The sequence below is a fragment of the Anopheles bellator genome, chromosome 1 (genome assembly GCF_943735745.2).
Source record: "Anopheles bellator chromosome 1, idAnoBellAS_SP24_06.2, whole genome shotgun sequence".
NCBI lineage: Eukaryota > Metazoa > Arthropoda > Insecta > Diptera > Culicidae > Anopheles > Anopheles bellator.
In genome coordinates this window covers 49450738-49471302 of record NC_071285.1, presented here as the reverse complement: position 1 = coordinate 49471302, position 20565 = coordinate 49450738, and the positions used below count along the sequence as shown (strand labels likewise).

General features: G+C 48.0%; 1 protein-coding gene across 1 annotated transcript; it reads left to right on the top strand.

Moving 5' to 3' along the window:
* Positions 1-238: 238 nt before the first annotated feature.
* Positions 239-20561, top strand: LOC131205979 (nuclear transcription factor Y subunit beta). The gene is made up of 10 exons (XM_058198311.1): positions 239-1025; positions 2499-2564; positions 15174-15282; positions 15349-15642; positions 16053-16136; positions 16801-16926; positions 17198-17287; positions 18189-18523; positions 18591-18684; positions 18756-20561. Exons 1-10 carry the CDS (start codon positions 946-948, stop codon positions 18864-18866), a joined length of 1389 nt encoding a protein of 462 aa, XP_058054294.1. The 5' UTR covers positions 239-945; the 3' UTR covers positions 18867-20561.
* Positions 20562-20565: the final 4 nt, after the last annotated feature.

Here is a 20565-nt window from a genome sequence, read left to right as displayed (position 1 = left end):
ACAACAGCTGATGGACGTGAGTGACCGACCGTGAGTGGCTGCTTTTGACAGCTGGAAATTCTCAGGGCCACTCACCGTGAAAACCCGATTCAACCTACGAAAATCCCGAATGTTTGACGTTTCGGGAGATGTTTTTTTTCTGGCATTTTTTTTCCGACGTGGTTGGCGCCGGACGTGTGTGGTCGGTCTCTGTGTCTTTCGCGTTTTTTCGTCAACCCTCTGCGGCCGGAACCGTGAATCGTGTGTGTCACGCTCTTGTTCACGGTGAAATTTGTGCAATTTTCTGTGCCACACTGAGGCCAGTGTTTGCGGTGGTGACATTCTGTTTCAGCGCAGTGCCACACGATTGGTGCATTCCATCAGGTTTCCTGCCGTTCGCCGCTTCTAGTGGTTCGTGAGAAGGATTGTGCAATACGACAGCGAAGCAGCAAAAGCGTCAACACTGCCCGACACATTGCTGCTGCTGGTCAGCTAAGGAGTCGCACGGGTTCCAAAGCCAACTACAACTACTAGAAAATCCGTTCAGCTCGTAGACACAGTCTTCCAGAAACAAAGTAGCCCGGGCCCCAAACGTCGATGCGTTTCGATGAGCCCCAGTTTGTCGCGGCGGAAAATGGTAATACGCGTCGGAAATAGTGTTAACCACTTCCGTCTGAATTCCCCGATGTGATTCGATTTCGAGCATATAAATGAGCAGCGCTGAGCGAGCGAAAGAGCGTGAGCTAATCGGTGGCCGAGTGAGCGAGAGAAGTAAATAACAAAAAAGGAAAATACGCTTCGTAGTGGCCGCAAGGAGAGTGCGACAAGTGCGTAAGGATAGAAGCCGTGTGTGTATGTGTGTGTGTATTTGAATCAGTCGAAAAATAAATAGAAATTATTCCGAGCGATCGTGAAAAAGTCTAGCTCCCGACGAAAGATCCGCAGGCGCCAGCCAACATAATAACGATGGCGCGGCTGACCGAGGAAATGGTGATTGCCCGGTCGAAGCAGTCCGATCTGGGCGCAATCAAGAAGCTGAACTGCTGGTAAGCATAGAGAACTGAGGCCGGGAAGTCTTGTTTACGTTCGAACTCGCCACTTTTTCTCTTGATCAGCGTGTCTTTCCAATCCTTTGCTTTCGGTCTCAGAACACCGCTCACCGTTGGCAACCGGAAGGTTGCTGTGGTTTCCAGAAAATTATTCCAAAGCCGCCACACGCACACTCATTAGAAGCGATGTTGGAGCTGCTCGCCGCACACTCCACATGCATTCCCCCGGCACGATACCGTTACAAAGAGGCGAAACGTACCCCGAACATAGCCAACCCTCGGCGGGAAGTTCATTGGCAGTGGGAAGCAGGTGTGGGCAGAGGGACGTGGGGTGTCTCAACAGATGCGTCGTCTTGGGGATTCACGATCGTACCTTCGTAGGCAACGGGTTCTTCTTTTCTGGGCGCGTATATTGGATCCAATCCCAGGCTGGGGTCGGAATGGGCTCGTCCAATGTTCGCCGCTTGTTCCGTGGGCGCGACCGTGGAAAGGTTGCGATTTATCATACTTGGAACTGTAGATCAAATGATAAGGGGTTTCCTCCAAAACTCCTCGTTAAGATACGATCGCTCCATTAGCAATGGTAATTGTCGGTTCGAACCAGCAAAACTGTTTTCGATTAATGAATTCAATTCAGAATTAAAGTTCGAATCACTGTGGTTATGAAACGGCAGGATGCTGGGCTCTTTCGTTGGAGAGGCCATTTGCAACATTATGTTGCAAACTTAGTACCGCGCTTCGAGTTCTCCGTTAGTCGTTGTCAGTGCTGATTCGTTGCTTGCGCCTGTCCATGCGGCCAGCCACACAACCGGTTCCGTGTGCAGACTTGTGGCTTGCGGAACCACTTGAAACAGGATTTCAGTTAATTGAAACCGCAGCGAAAGGTCGGCTGATCGCGAATGTTTACCAACGTGCGGTTCATGGTAGAGTTGCCGCCTGAGAACAGATCGCCCAACCTCATAGGACCGTAATTTGAGTCGAATAAAGGTTAGGTAAAAGATTGCCTAACGTTTTGCAAATTGGTATGTGTTTTTGTATGCAAAAACGATTTAAGAAACGTGTTGAGGACATTCTGCCGGTAATGCAACATTTCTCTTCCTTACTTCCTACGGTTTGATGATTCATAAATGGCGCCTTCCATCGATACAACACGTTCGCACGATGCCCCACGTGATCGTTGAAGGTGTTTATCATAATACCGTAGACTAAACACCTTTTCCGAGCAACCGTAAACAGCGTTATCAGCCGCGTAACTTGTTCTTTTTTTTTATCAACCAACAACACTAACACCACTTGTTGCAGTTTGCTTGCAGGTTGCTACTTTCCTTTCGATTTCTCGCCAGCCGATCATTTGGCGCGGAAAAGTTCGTGCGCCTATCACGTGGTCGGTGGTCGATATTTATCGGCTGATAGCATAAATCCTGCCGCAACACGTTTGAATTAATTTCTCCTTTTCTTTTCCCTTTCCAGGGGCAGCGAACTGAGCGACGTTTCCATCATCCGGCGCATGCGTGGCGTGGAGGTGCTTGCTTTCAGGTGAGCTAATCTTAATCGGGACCGGTATTATGGCGTAGGCGAGGCCATGGTCTGTTCACCGTTCACAGACACTGAGCGGCTCATCCTGATAACGCAACGGTAATTTTTTTGGGCCTGAAACAGCAAAATCAAAGGACCGCTGAAGGGAAGCACCTTGAGTGTTGTTTGTTCTACGTCTTACAAACGTCGGTTCCGTGTGTCAAAACCCGCCAACGATTCTATCGTATCACTTGCTAAGCGAACTCGGGGGACTTATTAGTCACGAGGGCGCTTTTCGTTCTGGTTGCCACTTGAAGAAAAACTTTTCCGATAAGCTAACACCCGCCCGGCGGTCACGCAACCTTGGCGGCGAGCCTTGCGTTCTTCGGAAGGCGGCGTAACACGGAAGTGTCGGAGTTCTGGGCGAAACTCAGCCAGAAAGCCCATCCCTGCGTCACAGATTGAAGGGAGCCCAAGGGAATGCCTTGAGCATAGTTTCGTGCCTTTAAAAGGGAGCATTGAGCTGCGTAACGCCTCGATGAAACTAGCGCCTATCACCACGGTCGGTTGAAGGCTGTGTGGTGATGAATTTTATTGCGATACTAAATTAAAATAATGCGCCAGTGGTGGTGAAACTCGGTCCTCATGAAACCCCACTTCCTTTTGCACACGCCAGATGACGTGCCGGCAAGGGTTCCGTGAAGCATACGCGCCACAGAGGCACATTTTTTAAAGCTAACGAAGAAGCATTGGCCGGAATGAGCATTGAGTTAATGAGGCTTAAGTGGGTTCTAGGAGTGAATTTCTTCGTTTCAACTCGCAGCAGCGTTTGTGGTGATCTCACGGAAACGGTCATTTCGCCGTAAAGCTCCACGCGATACGAAACGTTCTGTGCTAATCATGCTATTTATGTGAAACGTGTTGCTGCAAATAGCGACACGCTGGTTTCGTGTATTTTTCAGTAAACCGATCTTTTGCCGTTGAGCGCATTAATCCATTTGTAATCCCGTAAAGCTGCAAGCTGTAGACCAATCTAAGATGCTGGGTGAATGCTAAAAAGCTGCCAGGCTGACGCCTAAAATCGGAATAAAGTCATTAAAAGTAACATCCTCGCAAACACTTAAACCGTACGAGATTCCACCAAAGCTTCGGTCCCTGTTTTTTTCATGTTACGCTGGAATGACCTCTTTTTGTCGGTCTCCGTTTGCTGGAAGCGGATGTTATTACTTTTTCAACGTCTTTTGACCATCGGAATACTAGGGCGTAGAGGAGGAACTACGTTCTTTTTTCTCCTTTTGGCGCAACCCCGAACGGTGGGCCCACGTGGCATTAAGTGTGGCGGCCGCCAGGAATGGTCGCCCCCGTCCAAAGCTTCTTCCCACGGATTGCGTACTTGGCAATCGGAAAACGGCCGCCGGCCAGCAATCGCTTTGCGGCATTTTTGCAAACCACAACCTTCAGCTTAACGCCCAAACTACCGATCCTGTGGCCATATAAGACACTTGGTTACCTTTTCCGCCGTAGAATGCGATCGATACTGAGAGTTGGTGCTGCTGCTGGTGCCCGTTTGCCCCGACCGGGGACGGGTCGTCATCGATGATCTCATCCGCGAGTCGTGGAATCAAATTTAGGCAAAATTGTATCCAGGACGCAATTTACTCGTTTTTGTTGCCGTGAACATTTTTGTACACTCACCTACCATAATCATCCGCTTAGATGGTGCAACCGTGTGCTGTTTCTCGCCATTTCAATTGCTTTCAGATGGTCACTGGATTGGCCGTGGTGGTTTTGTGCAGTTGGCGATGATGTCACACTCACCCATTGTATGGACTTTACCTGTACGCTGCTGATGACCACGTCATCGAAAGGGCTAGTGATTGCGGATTAAGCAACTTTCTCTTTAATGCTTTGGGGGCTTATTTTATGGAAATATAATATATCTTATTATTTCAGAATCTCATTTAATTCAACATAAATTTGCATCAGACGTGCTGGAAGTTTAATATTATTACTAAATAAAAATGATTCGTAGTTAAAGGTATCATTATTGCTCAACTGAGCTCATCAATCCTTTAACCCATTACTAATCGTCCATTAATGCACGTCAATGCACGTGCACTGCACTAATAATGATGTAAGGAAGTTCCCGCTCGATAAAGCACCCCATCGTGTGGGGCTTTCTTGCTCCTTAATGACCCTTTCTGGATGTGGAAACATAACGGTCCCGTTATGTTTTTTATGGCGCTTGACATTCCTGCGTTGATTGAGACGATAGGATACCCTGAAACGGGCGTGTCCAGCACCATTAGAATGTTGGCGACAGAGGAAATGTCACGCCGTTGACCATGTTATTATTTATCACAGCCGAGGCCGGTAACACTAATGACTACGTCTATTCATTTGGGAACCAGCCAACACTGCGTGGGCTCATAATGTATTAATTCGACCAATCTCTTCATTTAGTTTACCGAAAAGAATTTCTTCTCATTTTGGTTTTACCGGTTTCGGGTGCCACCCAGCAGAATTGGTGTACGACTGAAAGTTGGACACAGGCGAAAACAAATTGAAAACTAACATTATTCTGGCTCACAAATCAACGTCGGAATTGAATCCAAGGCTACGACCGTAGGTTGCTAAGTGCCGGAGTGCGAGTTCAGCGAAAATTCAGCCACTCAACGTCCAGCACAATCCTTGTCCAAGTGTACCCGTAGGTGGCGCTGGCAAAAGTCGTCCCGGGCTGTGGTTCCCATGTTCACACGTTCAACCGTAATTAAGGTTAGCGAGTAATGGGAACACACCCGACGAAAGGGACACACCGTGACAAAACTGCAGCCCTCTCGGTCGCTCGTGCTGCAAAAACAGTCGAATTTGTAGGCAGCGAGAAAAGCCAACTCACGGGCTCCACCTGGCATGGCATTGGCCAACATCAAATATGATTTGTTTGCGGACGTCTTTTTGCTCACCCTTTTTTCAGTTGGCCCCGTTTCCGGCGCCCACCGAGCGTTAGATGAGTGTGTGTATTTTGTTTCGATGTTGCCTGGCGAAAGGAAAGTCAGTCCAATTGGGGACCAAAGCATAAAAGTTCCATAGTTTTATGCGCACCGTCATCACCGTCGTCCGTCAGCGGACGGTTGCGGTTGAACGATCTGATGACGGGTTTTGAAAGGACGCTTTACGCTGAATCGCTTCCATATGTGCGTCACTGCCACTAGCCCGGTTCACCTGTTCCTTGGGCCAGTTCTTTACAATGTTTGCGCTTTCTCGTTTACTCCACATATGGTTTATTGTCTCCTTTTCGCATTTTTTTTTATTGGGCCCCAGTTTTGCACCCTTCGATCGTACATTAACTAATTGCCTTTGAATTTTCTCGTTTCTCTAGCGCGTCTAGCGGTTTCACCAACCACCAAAGCCACTGGCGCAAACTTTCCATGCGCAACGAATCGCGAAAAGAACGCTTTCCAACGCGTCGTCCCGCTGTTGCATAGCGAGAACATGAGTGAGCAAAGGCGCCACCGTTAAAAAGACTAATTTACTGGCCATAAAACAACCCGCAGTCTAGTGCGTTCCGGTGTTGGGCACGATAACAAAATGATATCAGTGTCAGGGGGCGGGCTTCGATAAAGAAAAGGAAATACGATGGAATGCGAAGGAAATTTGACGTGCAAGAAAGGGTGGCAAGGTTGCGTTTCACCGACCTAAAGCCAAGTTGCGTCTGGTGATTGATAAGAAACTGCCTTCGGCGGAATGCAAAAACGCGATTGTTTTCACGGAACCAGCTTGGTTTTTTTGGGGGCCTGGCAAAGCTTTTAATCATTTGCTGAGGAGCGACTGCGGCTGGTGATGGGCGTGGATGGATTGAGCAGCTTGTGCTTGCTAATTGATAGGGCCGAGCATAATTGATAGGCTGCGAGAACAAGTGATAAGTGTGCACATTTGTGCAATTGGCATAATTGCAAGGCGGCAGTCAAGATTGTCTGATTGATTGTGCTCCAAGCGCACTCGCTTATCTTGATGCTTATTTGCTAATTTATCATTTTTGCAGCGTTGTTAATGTTAGTAATTTTTTTTTCTTCTTTACACTAAGCGTATTTGCATATATTTTTTTCTATCAACATTTTTTTATTAGAGTTTATGCTTCTGATGATCGACACCGAAAGTTTACCTACCACTGGCTACTCACTGGCACATACCAAACACTATGCTGCAACATACCGCAGGCCACAAGTCACTGGCCGCACGTTTCGTTAGGGCGAACGCCCCATTACCATGCATACCGACGTCAGGAATGAATAAATGAATAGAAATTCAATAGCCAACGTTGGGCGAACTCATATCAGCTGAATTCGTCTCTCGTGGTGGTGCGTTCGGTGTCCGAAACGAAAAGGACCAATTCCCTTCCTCTGCCACTACCACGGATGAAGCTTTGGCTACCACAAATGGGGTATCTTCATCTCCATCACAAAACACAAGCCTCGCGAACGATAGCGCAACCACACCGGAGTGAAAGTGTTACTCCTGTCGGGTCGGGCAACAGGAACACCTATCCAACGAAAATGAAGCGCAATCGAGCGCACGGCTCAAACCGGTTCGTCGTGTCTCGTCGTCGCGAGCATTATCGTCGGGGAAGGTGTTTCGCGGTCGCGGTTTTTCTTTTCCGTTTTGCAAACTTTGCGTGTTCCGACGGAGGGTGTGGAAATTTATGTAGAAACTAATGCCTAGTCAGTCCCTCACCGTCAGTAGTCAGCGTATAACGAGCCACCTACGCGGGGCCACTCCCAGGCTGGGCAAACTTGTTTCGGACGACAATGTCGGATTACGGAGAAGCATCGTACCGCGTGCCGTCCTCCTGCAACCTTGATTTTGAAACTAAAGTTTCAAAAGCTCCGCCACAGCTTTTCCTTTTTTGGTCGCCACACCGTTCCGACCGGTGCCGCGCGGGGAACAGGTTTCGCACAAGGGGGACTTAGTCATGCTACCCGTGCTTTTGACGTGTGTTGGCGTTGGTCAAGACGTTGGGTTTTGGGAGCCTTAATTTTCACTTGTTTTGCGGTAAGGCGATACAATTAATTTTGAGTGTCTACTAAAGTCTTAACTGAGTCTTAGCTCGAGAACGGCCACTTAGCCAGAAGGGTGCCCAACTTGGGCACGTAGTTTTATATCGTTTCCGTTAACATAATGCTCGATTAACGAATGCCGGGGTTCTTATGTTGTGGCGGACATTAAGCTCAACTTTGTTGGGCCAGCGAATGGCCCGAAACATTTTAATGATCCACAAAGCAGTGGAATTGAAAATTCAATTAGCACGCAAAACAATGGGATTACGCCATCAACCCGGGTGCATTTAGCTTCGTATAGGATCCGCCAGCTTAGCGTAGTCGTTGGTAGCCGCGACCGAGTTCCGTTAATAGAGTCATCGCAATCCAATTTGTTGCACCAAACATTTGACGCCGTGTCACGCACAGTGTGTAAACCTTACAACATCGGGAATTGTGTCACAGTGGTGTCGACAAAAAAAAACGAGAGCACCACATCGTCAGACAGAGTTAACAACCGATTAGCGGGTCATTATGGAAACGGAAATACGAGACCCGCATCGGCCTATCAGCGGCGCGCGTAGTGTGTTGATCGTCGAAACGCAATGTTTGTGAATGAAGCAGACGAAAGGCGCGTGACTGGCCCCGCTAGCCCGCTTCCTCGTCCACCAACCGTCCCTTGAGGCGGTGTGCTTCTCTTCAAATTAATCAATCATGAAACTTCGATCGAGGAGTATAAACAATCAACCGCGATCGAAAATTTCAACTCGCGAACTCGAAAACGGGTTGTGAATTCCGCCAGTTTTTTTTGTTTCGCTCTGCGAGCGGCATTTTTCTTGATAATGTTTTTTTTCTGTTTGATTCTTGCATAAGACCGCTCCGATCATTAATCAGGAGTTTTTATTGCGTCTTAACGATTGCCGACGTTTGGTGGCGGCGGGTCTCGTTTAAAACGATCGTTCGCGACCGGGAAGCGTACTCCTGTCCGGGGCCGTCGGGGCCTTATATGGGTGGCGGTTCTGGCCTTGAATAAGTAAAACCTTTGGCACAAGATACATTCACAGTCACTATGCCGGTACCGACGCACTCTGAGTCATGTAGGAGTATGTTTATTCGCGCACGTGAGGTGGGATTCATTCCGCAGTATGGATTATGAATTGTTTACACTATTCCGTTTGGTTTTTCTATCGCAGCTTAACACGAGAACGTGAGCACGGGCTACGAGAAGATTTGTCAAACGCCATTTCGGAAGATTTGAACCACAAATCCGGATCCAGAGCGGAATACATTTTTGATTTCTCATTCACTCCCGCTGAGCCTTGTATGCGCCGAAAAAGACCGGTAGAGAAAGAGCAAGCGCAAGGTGGTTACATTTTTCCACCGGCAATTAGCAGCCGCCAAATCGTTTGTCATTTTCCAGCCGTCATCATCGTCATCATCCATCAGTGTCCATAATGCGCACGCACCAATCGAGCATATAACAGTTCGCCGGGTTTCGACAAATCTGGGGGTTCGGGGCGGAATACGGCCCACCGAACGGTGGACTGTGTCTGTGGCCCAAAACAAGTGGCCCAGGCCCCGGTTAGCGACACTTTTTCTGCCCACGAGTACTCTCGAAACGTAGGTTCGTTCGGCAATCGGTAGGCACGCACCGGAATGACAGAGAAATATTGATTCAACTAATGAATTATGAATATCAAATTAAGGTTACTTACGTTTGCCATCGATTTTGAGGTGCCCGCAGGCCACCGGCACGGGTTTTGCCGGTGTACGGGTGTGGTGTGGTTCGGTAGAGAAAAATGTTCCTCAATGAACAGGCGCAAGGCATCAGCATAGTAAAGAGGCTCGATACAACACGCACACCGCGCGGAATGCACGGCAAACATAATAATCTGATAAAAGTTTTCACGGCGCGTAATACTACACTGTGAATTGTGTGGGGTCTCTCTTTCTCTCCCTCTCTTGCTGGGCGGGTCCGATGAGAATTGTGCCATTCTTGACCGACGGTCAGGCGGTAATTACGACCCTTTTTGACGTTTATATCAGGCCCGCTTTAAGCGGTTTTAGCATTTTCAATTGACGGAAACTTTATTACAGAACGAAAACCTTAACACCGGACGTAGACTGAGTTTAAGCGAATATCAAGACGCTTTAATGTCACTGACCTTAGCCCCAGTCGATGGGTAGCGTGAGTTGCGGAAGGGTTGCCAGGCCTCTAGCAGCAGCAATATTTGGGTTTGTAAGGGTTGAAGCGGGGTTTCTTGAATTTATAAGCTCAGACCCCGTCACAAACGCAACCCTGAACTGGAATCCTAGTTTTTGGCGCTCTCTGGCGCGGTGGTATTACTGACTCTTCTGTCTCTCCTACATAAAGTCACCTCGATTGAGTGGGTGTTTATGTGCCGAATAATGCAAACATACAATTACCGTCCATCGGTCGGTCGAAGGTCAACCATGGCCGACTTCTGGCCACCTACAATCGTTGGCCCGAAATGTTGACCGGAATGGGAGTTTCCAAAATAAGTAAAACACAGGGGTTGCTGTCGTCAGCGCCAGCGCGTAGTGTGCAGCGTGAGCGTCCGAGCGCAGGCCTCATCAGGGTCGCTGGGGCCAATGTGGGCTAATCGTATGCGGTGTTGTTAACAGCTGATATGTTAATGCCATAACCCTTTCCGGCTGAACCAGAAGTACTGCAAGTGGAAGCAGCTCCAGTTTTGTGTTTTGGTAGTTGACTGTTAGTTTCCATTCCTGTCTCAAGGCACTGGCACTGGCGTTGGGAGCCTCGTTACACTTCCTTATTTCATCCTTTCGAAGATGTGATTATGCGCATTCATAAATTACATTTAATAGCCGGAATTTATTCATAGTTGTAATTATTTGTAATGTGTGTCATCAGTAGATAATTTTATTGCAATTTCAAAAGGGACAGAACTGGGGCTGAACAAAACTGGCGAAGAGCTCTCTCTCGTCCTGCAGTAGCTTCGAATCCCTATCATTCGGTCTCAGTCGGCCAACGACACCATCATAAAACATCGGTTTTATCACCCATGGTTTTCCTAGCCCTGCAACCGAGCTGCATCGCTGGATATTTGTGCCATGCCATTTGTGACAAAAAAGAATGCTGCTAAAGTGAAAACATAACTATGTTGAAACTCTCCTTATTCGACGGTTCGTCTCGCATCGGAGCGTAGGATTGGGCCGGAAAAATACCCGCAACAGCGGCACAGCGGTCTCTCTCCGGTGCACTCTGTATCACATGTGCAGTCGGGGCCCGGAAAATTACTCTCCTCTCCGGCGTCCGAAGTCTTGTCCGGAAATCGACAGCTTTTGGGAAAAAAGTGGATCGAGTAACATCCGCTGGGAGCGGCACTGACTTGGGTGCTTCTCTGGGACGATGCTTCGGCCTCAGCGGCGGTCCGTAACGGAATTAAAGTTGCATTTGAAGATCTGCCGCTTTTTTACGGCATGGATGTCGATTTCCTTACGTTGCACCACCGGGTGGATCATAAACCAGTGTTCGCATATGTTGCGGCGCGCCGGATAAGGAATTTATCTCTTCCCGTTTTCCAAATGGCAGCAAACCATTTACTTGCGCCATGGCGGCAGCATTGGCGATAAACGAGGTAATGTGAAGATAATGTGGCTCACCATTACCGGGCAATGTATGGGATACGGAACGCGCGTGCCCGAGAGAGAGATAGGAAGGTACTTGCTTTGACCATAAATAAGCTCCGCGCACGACTATTTCCGTTGTGAACGATCCTCGCCGACTTAAAAAGTGTCCGGAGCCAAACCCAGCCCTGGTGAGCATCATAACGATCTTTCATTCCACTTTCGGAACGTTGCCAACCGAGGCCGAGCATTAAACTTCCGGTTGCTTGGAGTCCTCCGGCGGGCAACAATCGTCGCCGGCTTCATCACATATTCAGCAGGACGTGAGGGAATGGAAACGGGCAGTTTATTAGACGGCGATGCATCTTGGGGACAGTTTTCCATTGCGATCGTTATGGAAAAGTAATCACTTCCATTGCAAACTAATCATCGGACCGTGTCCTCAGGGGACTGTGCCCTTTTGGGGACGCTGTCAGTGCACCGTTGTGTTCCGCAATGATTGTCATTTGCTTGAAATAATCATGCATTTGATGAAGGAAGCAGTCTTCGTGGGCACGAATCGATTCGATTGTGCAACCAAAACCAATCCAATATGAGTGACTCGCGTACTTGTCGGACGATGGTCGTACGTGGTTGCAAGGAAACCGCATTTCAATGCTATCGATAGCTGGAACTGTTACGGAGATGCTTCGATCGCATGGCTCACCGCACTTGTCGGTCGCCCATTTTGAAGATTTTAAAAATATTTATTCGACCCCGTTTCGCGAGGTTTTTGCGCAAAAGTTATGAAGATGTCATACCCAACGTAGCGTAGCTTGGAGTTTATGGTGCAAATTGAGGAAACTACAACAAAAGTCGCTCAGCACCGATTGAGATGCGCTTTCTACTTACGTGCCGACTACTTTGCACTGTGGCCATCAAAGGACGGAGCCGAAAAAGGAAACTTTTGGCACTCTAATTTACGATTTCAAAATAGGGTTTTATCGCTCTTTTTCTTTTTTATCAAACGTGAGGGGTCCAACGATAAGTTATCATTATTTGATGCCTCCGCTTTTCCGAAGTCTAATTGACGTCAAATAAATCCTTCCAAAGCTCCATCGACAGCGTTGTTCGCCCGGGTGGTCATTGAATAACGTTGGGCGTTGCATAAGAGCCGGCTTGAAATTGATACCACACCGGGCTTGGGGCGGGTCAGAGCACCTGGTAAACCTACATCGCTCCGGTGTTCCGGCTGAAGTCCGAAACCGAGGGAATAAATCAAACACACATGAAAAAAAAAACGTTCAGTCAGGGCACGACAGCAAGAAATAAAGAAAAGCGGAAAGCCGTACTTATAAAGCCCTACTTTGGAGTAGCAGTATAAAAAGAGAGTTCCAATTATTAATTATTTCTATCTTTTTATGCTAAGCAAGTAAGGAAAGAGAGTGTACCAAACGGACGCTAGGCGCCGAAGTTTCCACCGCCGATTACTGTGAGCCGGACGCAGCTACATTTCCGGGTCGAAAAAAAAAACCGTCGGCGTGTCGTCGGTTGGTTGTGGCCGCACCGGTCGCGTGGTGTCGCGGAGACTCTTGGAGCGCAACCCAATTATGCTCACCCGCAAGGGCTCTGCTTGCGTGATGTTGGCGTGTTCTGCGCGCACGAGCCGGTGAAGTTGTGCAACAGTTTTACGGTCCGTTGACCCAAGCCACAAGAGCAGTACGTTTGTCGGCGGTTTCGAGCGTCTGAAGGTGTCCGAGAATGTGTAACTTTCCCCGGTGGTTGTCCACCAGGAGGTTGGTTTTTTGCTCCTTCTTCGAGTGCTCTCAACAAGGCTTAGCTGCATGATCTTCTGACACCGAAGCGAGAGCTTACATCTATTGCCACAACCATTTGAAGCAGCCTTAAACATAAGCTCGCCCGCGATTTTGATTACGTCATTCTGAGTAATGGCGTGACAAACATAGTTCGTGGGCAACTAATACGCTACATAAAGAGCGTAGCATTTCGACTATGTTTTGGTGGGCACAGCCCATTCGTTGCGCCAACCAAGCTTCGAACCGAAAATTTGGAAAACAGTTTCAATATATCATCGACTTTTCATTTCTTTCATCGGCTTAACCTAATGTAGGGATCTGTCATTTTAAAATGATACCGTTGTGGAACAAGTCTATTTCGAAATATTTATAAAGCAGCCAAGTGGTCAATATCTACCTTATCGAGCAAATGAATGCACGCATGAATTAATTACCTGTGGTCGGTAGCTAGCCATCCAAACCTTTCGCCATTGACCAGCAACAGATCGAACGGAAACGTTTCACTTTCCCTGCAGCTTATCGCTGGTTGATGCCCTTCCGATGATCAATCACCGACGGCCGGGCCCGATCGAAGAAATGTAGCCAAACGACTTAAGTACCCGACGAAAGGTACGCTTCCCTTCGGTCATCATGATTAGGAGCGCTCAGCCCTGGCTTGTTGTGCATGCCCAGCGAACATAACAGTCCTTTGCTGCGCACTCTTCGTGGCAGGCTGGCGCTGGCTTTCCACATGGGTCCACAAATGGCGGCGAATAACGGTTTAGTGATTGCCTTCGGTGCCCGAGGGCTTCGATAAACTTCGAAGCTGGAGAGACGCATTTTCGTCTGGAAGAAATGTCGAAAGGAGGAGGAACCGCTTTGGGGCGAGCTAAATTGCCGTGGAGAGAGCTTCCCATTGCAGCCAGTGTTGGTGTGAATGTGTCCCGGGAGAAGTGTTTCCGAGTCATTGGCGGGCGGTGAGAACGGCATTATCTTCCTTTGTCGTCTGGTAATCAGTCCCCAAGTCTGGTTCGTTTCTGCTTCAGTGAAAAACCGGCACAATCCCCCCAAAGGAAGTGATTAGTTTCATGCTAACCAGTCTTATGTGCGCCGGTTTCCACGATTTAGCTGTCAAGCAGAAGTTATTAGCAGCTTCTCAGTATTTTGTGGGCGATAATCAGGGATCTTTTGTTTCCCGTCGGTTATAAATCGGGTGTTTGAAGAAGATATACAATATCTGTTTAGAAAATATGTTCAACAAACCTACAGATTTTATGAAAAACAAAGATGAAAAATTAATTCATTAATATACACAGAAGGGACTATTATGATTAAAAGCTATTTGGAACCATTACAATTAGTATTTGAATTCGTGGATTTCGTTTCTTTTACTTTGTTTCAGTTGAAGCAGAGCTATCTATTGAATATGAATATAATATTGAATCTATCGGTTCCATAGATTAAGGTGTAACACCCGGCGAGGCCCAACCGGGAATGGCCACGCTTCACTGAGAATATTTTTCATTAGATAGATCGTGTTTCAGATTTTATAATTTAATAAAGTCAAAATAATGTGCTTTGTTTGAGGTGCGATCATAGTTGAAACGCCCTTTCAACAATGATCGCGTGGTAATGGCCATTAATACAAAGAACCGCGGCTGGAATGAATCAACCACGTGACTAATGACTTCCGTTGGAAAAATCTGCGCGCACTTTGGCCCAATTGTGGGCCGCGATTCCCCCCACAATGGGGTGGGCGCAGGAAGTCGGGTTCCCATCTGTGAACTGCTGAACTTGAGCGTATTTTCCGGCTGCACTCCGGAGGCGCTGACCATGGAAACAGCCCCCAACTAAACCCATTTATGCATTGTTGCGAGGCCGATCATGAATTATGCAGACCGGCTTGTAGACTACGGGTCCGCAACTGATCCGTGAGGGGTTATTTCCCGGTCATGGTGGCCAATGGACAAAGAAGCGTGCGCGTGTACCGTACTGCACGAGGTTTTTTTTATTGGTTTCTGCTGCGTGCTTTGTGGCGGTGGAAGGAAACGCGACTGTTACGCGATCGCGAACTGGTTGGCCTTTCCGCCACAGGGAATTGCCGCTTGTCTGCAAGCCGCGCCCAACTTCCGCCGGTTGAGCCGATTTACCGCAAACCGTTTTCGCGCGATTCTTATTTTCAATGGTCCATCTTCTTTTCTCCGTTCCAGCGTTAATCGAATCAGTACGCTAGCGGATTTCGAAAACTGTATCAACCTACAGGAGCTGTACCTCAGGAAGAACAATCTGACCGACATCGACGAGTTGGTCTACCTTCAGGTAGGTGTTTGCTGCGCCGTTCGTTTCCCTCGATCGATCACATCACCGTCCGGTGTCGTCTTTCAGAATCTTCCGAAACTGAAATTCCTGTGGCTGGAGGAAAACCCACTGGTGGAGAGTGCCGGACCGACCTATCGGCAGATAGTGTTACGCGCGTTGCCAAACCTCAAGAAGCTCGACAATGTCGATGTCACGCCGGAGGAAGTTGCCGAAGCGATGCGAGCGCCGGTCGCTCAACCGCAACCGAGGCACGAGATATACGAAGATCCTTCGCCACCGCCCCAACCGTACCAGCAACAGCCTCCGTCACAGCATCAGCCGCAACAGCAGCAATACCGTCAGCAGAGTCCAGTGATTGAGGTGAGCCGGGAAAGGCATTGCGCGCATGGCTGCTCACTAACCGGACAGTAACCCGACCGATGGACAGTTCGAGAATTTAATCTAATGCGCCTCACACATGTGCTTGTCATTCGGAACTCGGAACTCATGCCTGAGCCCCAGAGGGATTGCGAAAATTGGCGAAAATTTCACTGTGCTTCGTCTCTCTTTCTCGTTTATTTTTTCATGTCACTAACACAAACCTCACATATTCAACCGCCATCTACTGCGTCTACGATCTTCATATGCTGCCCGTGTCCTGTCCTAACATCCTGTGTGTTGTGGCGTCTGTGACGTGAAACACCAAACTTACATTTTTCCACACAAAAATAATTCGCTCGCGCGAAACTAACATAAAACAACGCGGTCGCCGACGCGTGCCCACGGTGCAGCAGCAGATGAGCCCGGAAAATACGGAATCCGAGTGCATCAGCGATCCGGCGGATCGGGCCTCGCTCCCGTCCTCACCGCTGCAGGTAATGAAAGCCCTCTCTCCATCGCAGCCCCCGGGAGGGCTGCTTCCTGTTGCTAGTTTATTTTTATCACAACCTAACCGACCACCTCGAATCACGAATGCATCCTGTGTGTATCCTTTGCACCACCACTAATTTCCGGTCGTTCCTCTTTATGGACTTCGGAGCAGGAGCAAGGACTGTGTGGACACACATTCATAAACCTTGCACCACCAGCTTCCGGGGGTTTCTTTTGGCGCTCGAGTTGTGTTGTAAATTTTGCAAGTTTATGCCATGGAGCTCTTGGGCTGGACGAGAAGTTTTTATGTTGCCCCACCGACGTTTTATGCTGCACCAATGTTTATGACCGTCAGCGCGCGCGTTCGAAAATGTTGCCCACAAACAACAGCCTGTTGCATGGCCGGTTCGGTTCACCGTGCATTTTGTGTATGCTTTCTGTGTGTTTCACCTTTCTATCCCCAACATCATATGCTTGGCCCATTTCCGGTACATGATTTATGCAGCTCTTTGGGGACGGCTATTTACGATCGAAACGTAGTGCACTTTAGCGAATGTAGTTTCTGGTTACGTTCTGTTTTTCACTGGCTTTGGGTGTAATTGCTTGTCTGCACCACAAAACGCTCTTTACCTTTCGGTTTTTCGTTTGCCTCCCCTTTGTCCTTTTCAGCGAAGTCCTTCGAACAGGGAATTCTGCTACTCACCGCCGTCAAAAGCACCGACACAAGCACAGAATCCGACTGCATCATCGCACTGCACCGCAAGCAGCCACCGTGGCTCATACCAGCAGTTTGATGTAAGGAAGTTGTTCCTTTCGGTTTTTTTTTCTCTTCTATCTGCCTTCATGCCTTTTCTGACGCTTTTCCGGGCTTTTTTTTTCGAATGCTCGGAAGGTCCGCATCGCGGATCGTTAATGGACTAGACTGTAAACTTTGCCAACTCCATTACCATAAATAACAGTTGTTCGGTTTCCTTACTCTCTGCTTCGAATCATTGCTCTCACATTCTGCACCACCAACAACCATCCGATGAACACTACCGACACTCGCGCCATTTGCACCAAAAAGAGGTCACCCGGCTCGGACCAGGACAGTCCGGTATCGGGATACCGAGAACGTGTCCCGATTGCACCGAGCATGTCGACACATTCGATGAAGGTGAGCATATTGGGGAAAGTCTCTACCGGTTCGCCGTTTCCTTTTGTCAAATCTTGGCCACTCAACCGTGGATCGGTGCATCGGTGCACCGCCTACAGGGCATTTGGTTGCTTAAACTACTGGAACGCTTCTTCCCTAAGCGAGCAACTTAAGTTTATCGCGGACGAGCCAGAGTTGTTACTGGCTTTTCTCCACTTTACTGGTGATCGCTTTTCTTTTACTTCCCTCGATCAAGAGGCGGATCGGCAGGCGGACAGCATAAATTGGAAAAGGGAGGTGGCTGGGTGAAGGGAATATTGTGTAAACGTTTTGTAGCATATTGTGGCACTTTTTTCCGTGGCCCCTGTTCCGGCCTGTTCCGCTTGTTTAAGGCTGATACAACACCACGCCAAGAGGGGAAAATGCTGTGCGAAGCAGTTTCCCTTTCCGCACCAAGTGACCGTTTAATGCAGGAGCTCGTGTAGTAGCAGTTCGCGGCGACTAATTCCAGGTGTAAATAAAGCGTAATCATAGATCGCTCGATCGGCTACTACTAGCCGCCAATGTCTTGTCGATGCGTGTTTATGCAATTACATTGAATTGAGTAATTTTCCCTGTTTTCCGTCTTAAATGGTCAACGGCCATTTGTCGAAAGCTCGATCTGCCTCGCACGGCCGCAAGTATTAGAGCACTTTGCTTTAGCCGTTTTGACAGTGTCGTGGAACAGGCACAGGCAGTTGGAAAACGACGGTTAACAAACCGTAAGATGCAATGTAAATAGTGGAAGGTGTATTATTGAGCTTTGGTTGTAGAGGCGAAACATAAAGCAATAGAAAAGGAGCACACAAACAAATGGTTTTTTGTGTAACAGAAGCCTAGACAAAAAGGTGCGACCGTCTACTGATGAATCGTGTCTTTGCAGGAATACTATCAGTCGGATTATCAACGGCAAAATCCTCCCGCCCATTACCGTCACAGTCAGATGGATTTGACCGAGTGGGATGAATCGTCGCCAACATCGAACCATCAGAATAACAATAACAACAACGGAGGCCAAAACTCTGGCAGCCAGCACGGCCAGCAGCAGCAGCAAGGCTCGCACGGTCAATCGCACTACCAGCAGAACCGTCGGAGCATCGCCGGAAGTACGGTGAACGAGCGAGAATTGTACCAGTACCGGAATGGGAATGGCAATGGCAAGGGTCCGGATCCGCGGGACGAATGGGAAGACGTTGACCGGCGGCGGAATGAGAACAGGTATGGCAGTAGTAATTGGTATTTGTGGTGTAACTATTGTTTGCTATCAATGTTTACCCAATTGCAGGCGATCCGACTCCCGGTTCAACGATAGCGCCAGTGTCATCTCCAACGCGCTGCTGAATCACTTTGCCGGAGTGCACCGAAGGCCTGTCAGTAGAGTATGTGCAGCGGCGTAGATGCTGGTGTGTTGCGCTTAGACTGATAGGTTGCCATTATCCTTTCTTTGCAGAACTCCAATCTCCTGTCGGCCACGCTGTGTCTGGTGAAGGAGTTGGACTATCCCAGTTTGGAGGTGGTAGAGCATGCAGTTCGTTGCCGTATCGATGAGCTGTCAGAGTAAGGGTTCGAGAAACTCTGCTCCACCATTTTTATCCTCTCGTTCGCCGATATGTTCGACTGTACCGGAAGATGCGTCCTCAATCTTAATCTCCCCGCGTTCTTAGGCTACATTTTTTGTGGTAACACCGGAGAACAAACTTAAACACTTCCTGCTCACAACAATTGCAACAACAATGAATGGGGCAGCATTAATTTTTGCCCTTCATTCCGTTTTACATGATGTGTAGGTTCGCGACGCGTTCTGGCATTTTTCTCAGTAAGTTGGATGCAAGCGGAACGTACGGTCGCAAGTTGGTTGCTGCTACTGGTCTTGTGCCACTGTTACCCCGATGTTTAATATCACTTCTCAGCGCTCAGACTATAATCCCGTTTCACTTATTCACGTTCTGAAGCAATAATAGAAAACCAGCAGGAGAACTATGAATACGGTGAAGAGGCGAAGTTTGTCCGGCGAATAGAGGAACCTCTATAGCCTCTTTGGTCAATCGCATCAATCCGTTATGGGATTGCGCGTAAAGGATTCCAAGCGAAGTGGAAAGGGATACGTACTACGTGGCTTATGCAATCGGTAGGCGGTTGATGATAAACGGATGATAAACTTAACTAATCTTTGTGATGAGGGCAATACTTTAGGGCAAGAGGAGAACCTAAACACAGGACGCAGCTTTCGGTGGGTGTCTTTCTTTTTTGTAACGAGCATACCCCGTCAAATAGGAAGAAAAGACTTAAAAACTTTATAGCAAAACAATACTTCTCGAAGGTTCAATCAAACCAGCTGACGCTGACGGGCTCGGAATGTTTTTGCCAACAAGCGGAGAAATTAGTCGTTAGTAGAGAAAAAGAGCATAGGACATAACCAAACTTAAGGAAATAATAAAACTACCACAAAATACTAGGCGGTGTGAGACGCGAACGTGCAGGGATCATGTTTCGAAATGGGCCGCAAAAGGAAATGAACCGTTTTCTTTCGCAGTGCTTAAATCGAAACGAATGCTTAAGAATGCTTTAGCTAACTGCCTTTCTAAGTTAATGGACAGATTGCGATTGGCGAACTTTTGGTGGTTCGGCGCTAGGTTAATGCAGGAAATGGTCGATTTGTTTAGGTAGGAATTTGAATGCGTTAGTTAAGGAATGCTGTTTGTTGTCTCGAAGAGATGCATTTGGAAGGGACGATCCGTACGAAACCTGAAGTGCATACCGAACTCCGAAGTCCGACGCAGTACAAATTTTGTTAAAAATCTCACAACAGCAGCAACCGTCACATCAGTAGTGGCCGATCCGTTATTTTGCTTGTTTGTTAACCGTCCTTAGCGAGCCCCGGGCCCGAGTGAAGGAGGGCTATTAAGTGCAATCAGTATCTGTCGCTCTCGCCAGCGACAATAATAGGCAAACCAACGTTGCGTCCATGGAATGGAGAAGCTTGTTTGTTTTTAATTTAAAAGAACGAAAGCATCCGCGTTGCATTTGTACTTCGTTTCACTCGTGCAGCATCAACGGCGTAGAGAGAAGAGGCAGAGCGGCTGACGTGTAAAAAGAATTATTTTTACCTTCGCGGCGATCCTTAGGTGGAAATGATACGAGAGATTAGTTAGTGAAGGATGGGAATGAATGGAATCACAGGAACGTTTCGTGAAAACACTAGAAAACGAACAATTCTAATTAATAAACCAGAAAACCTAGTGTAACATATTATTAATAAA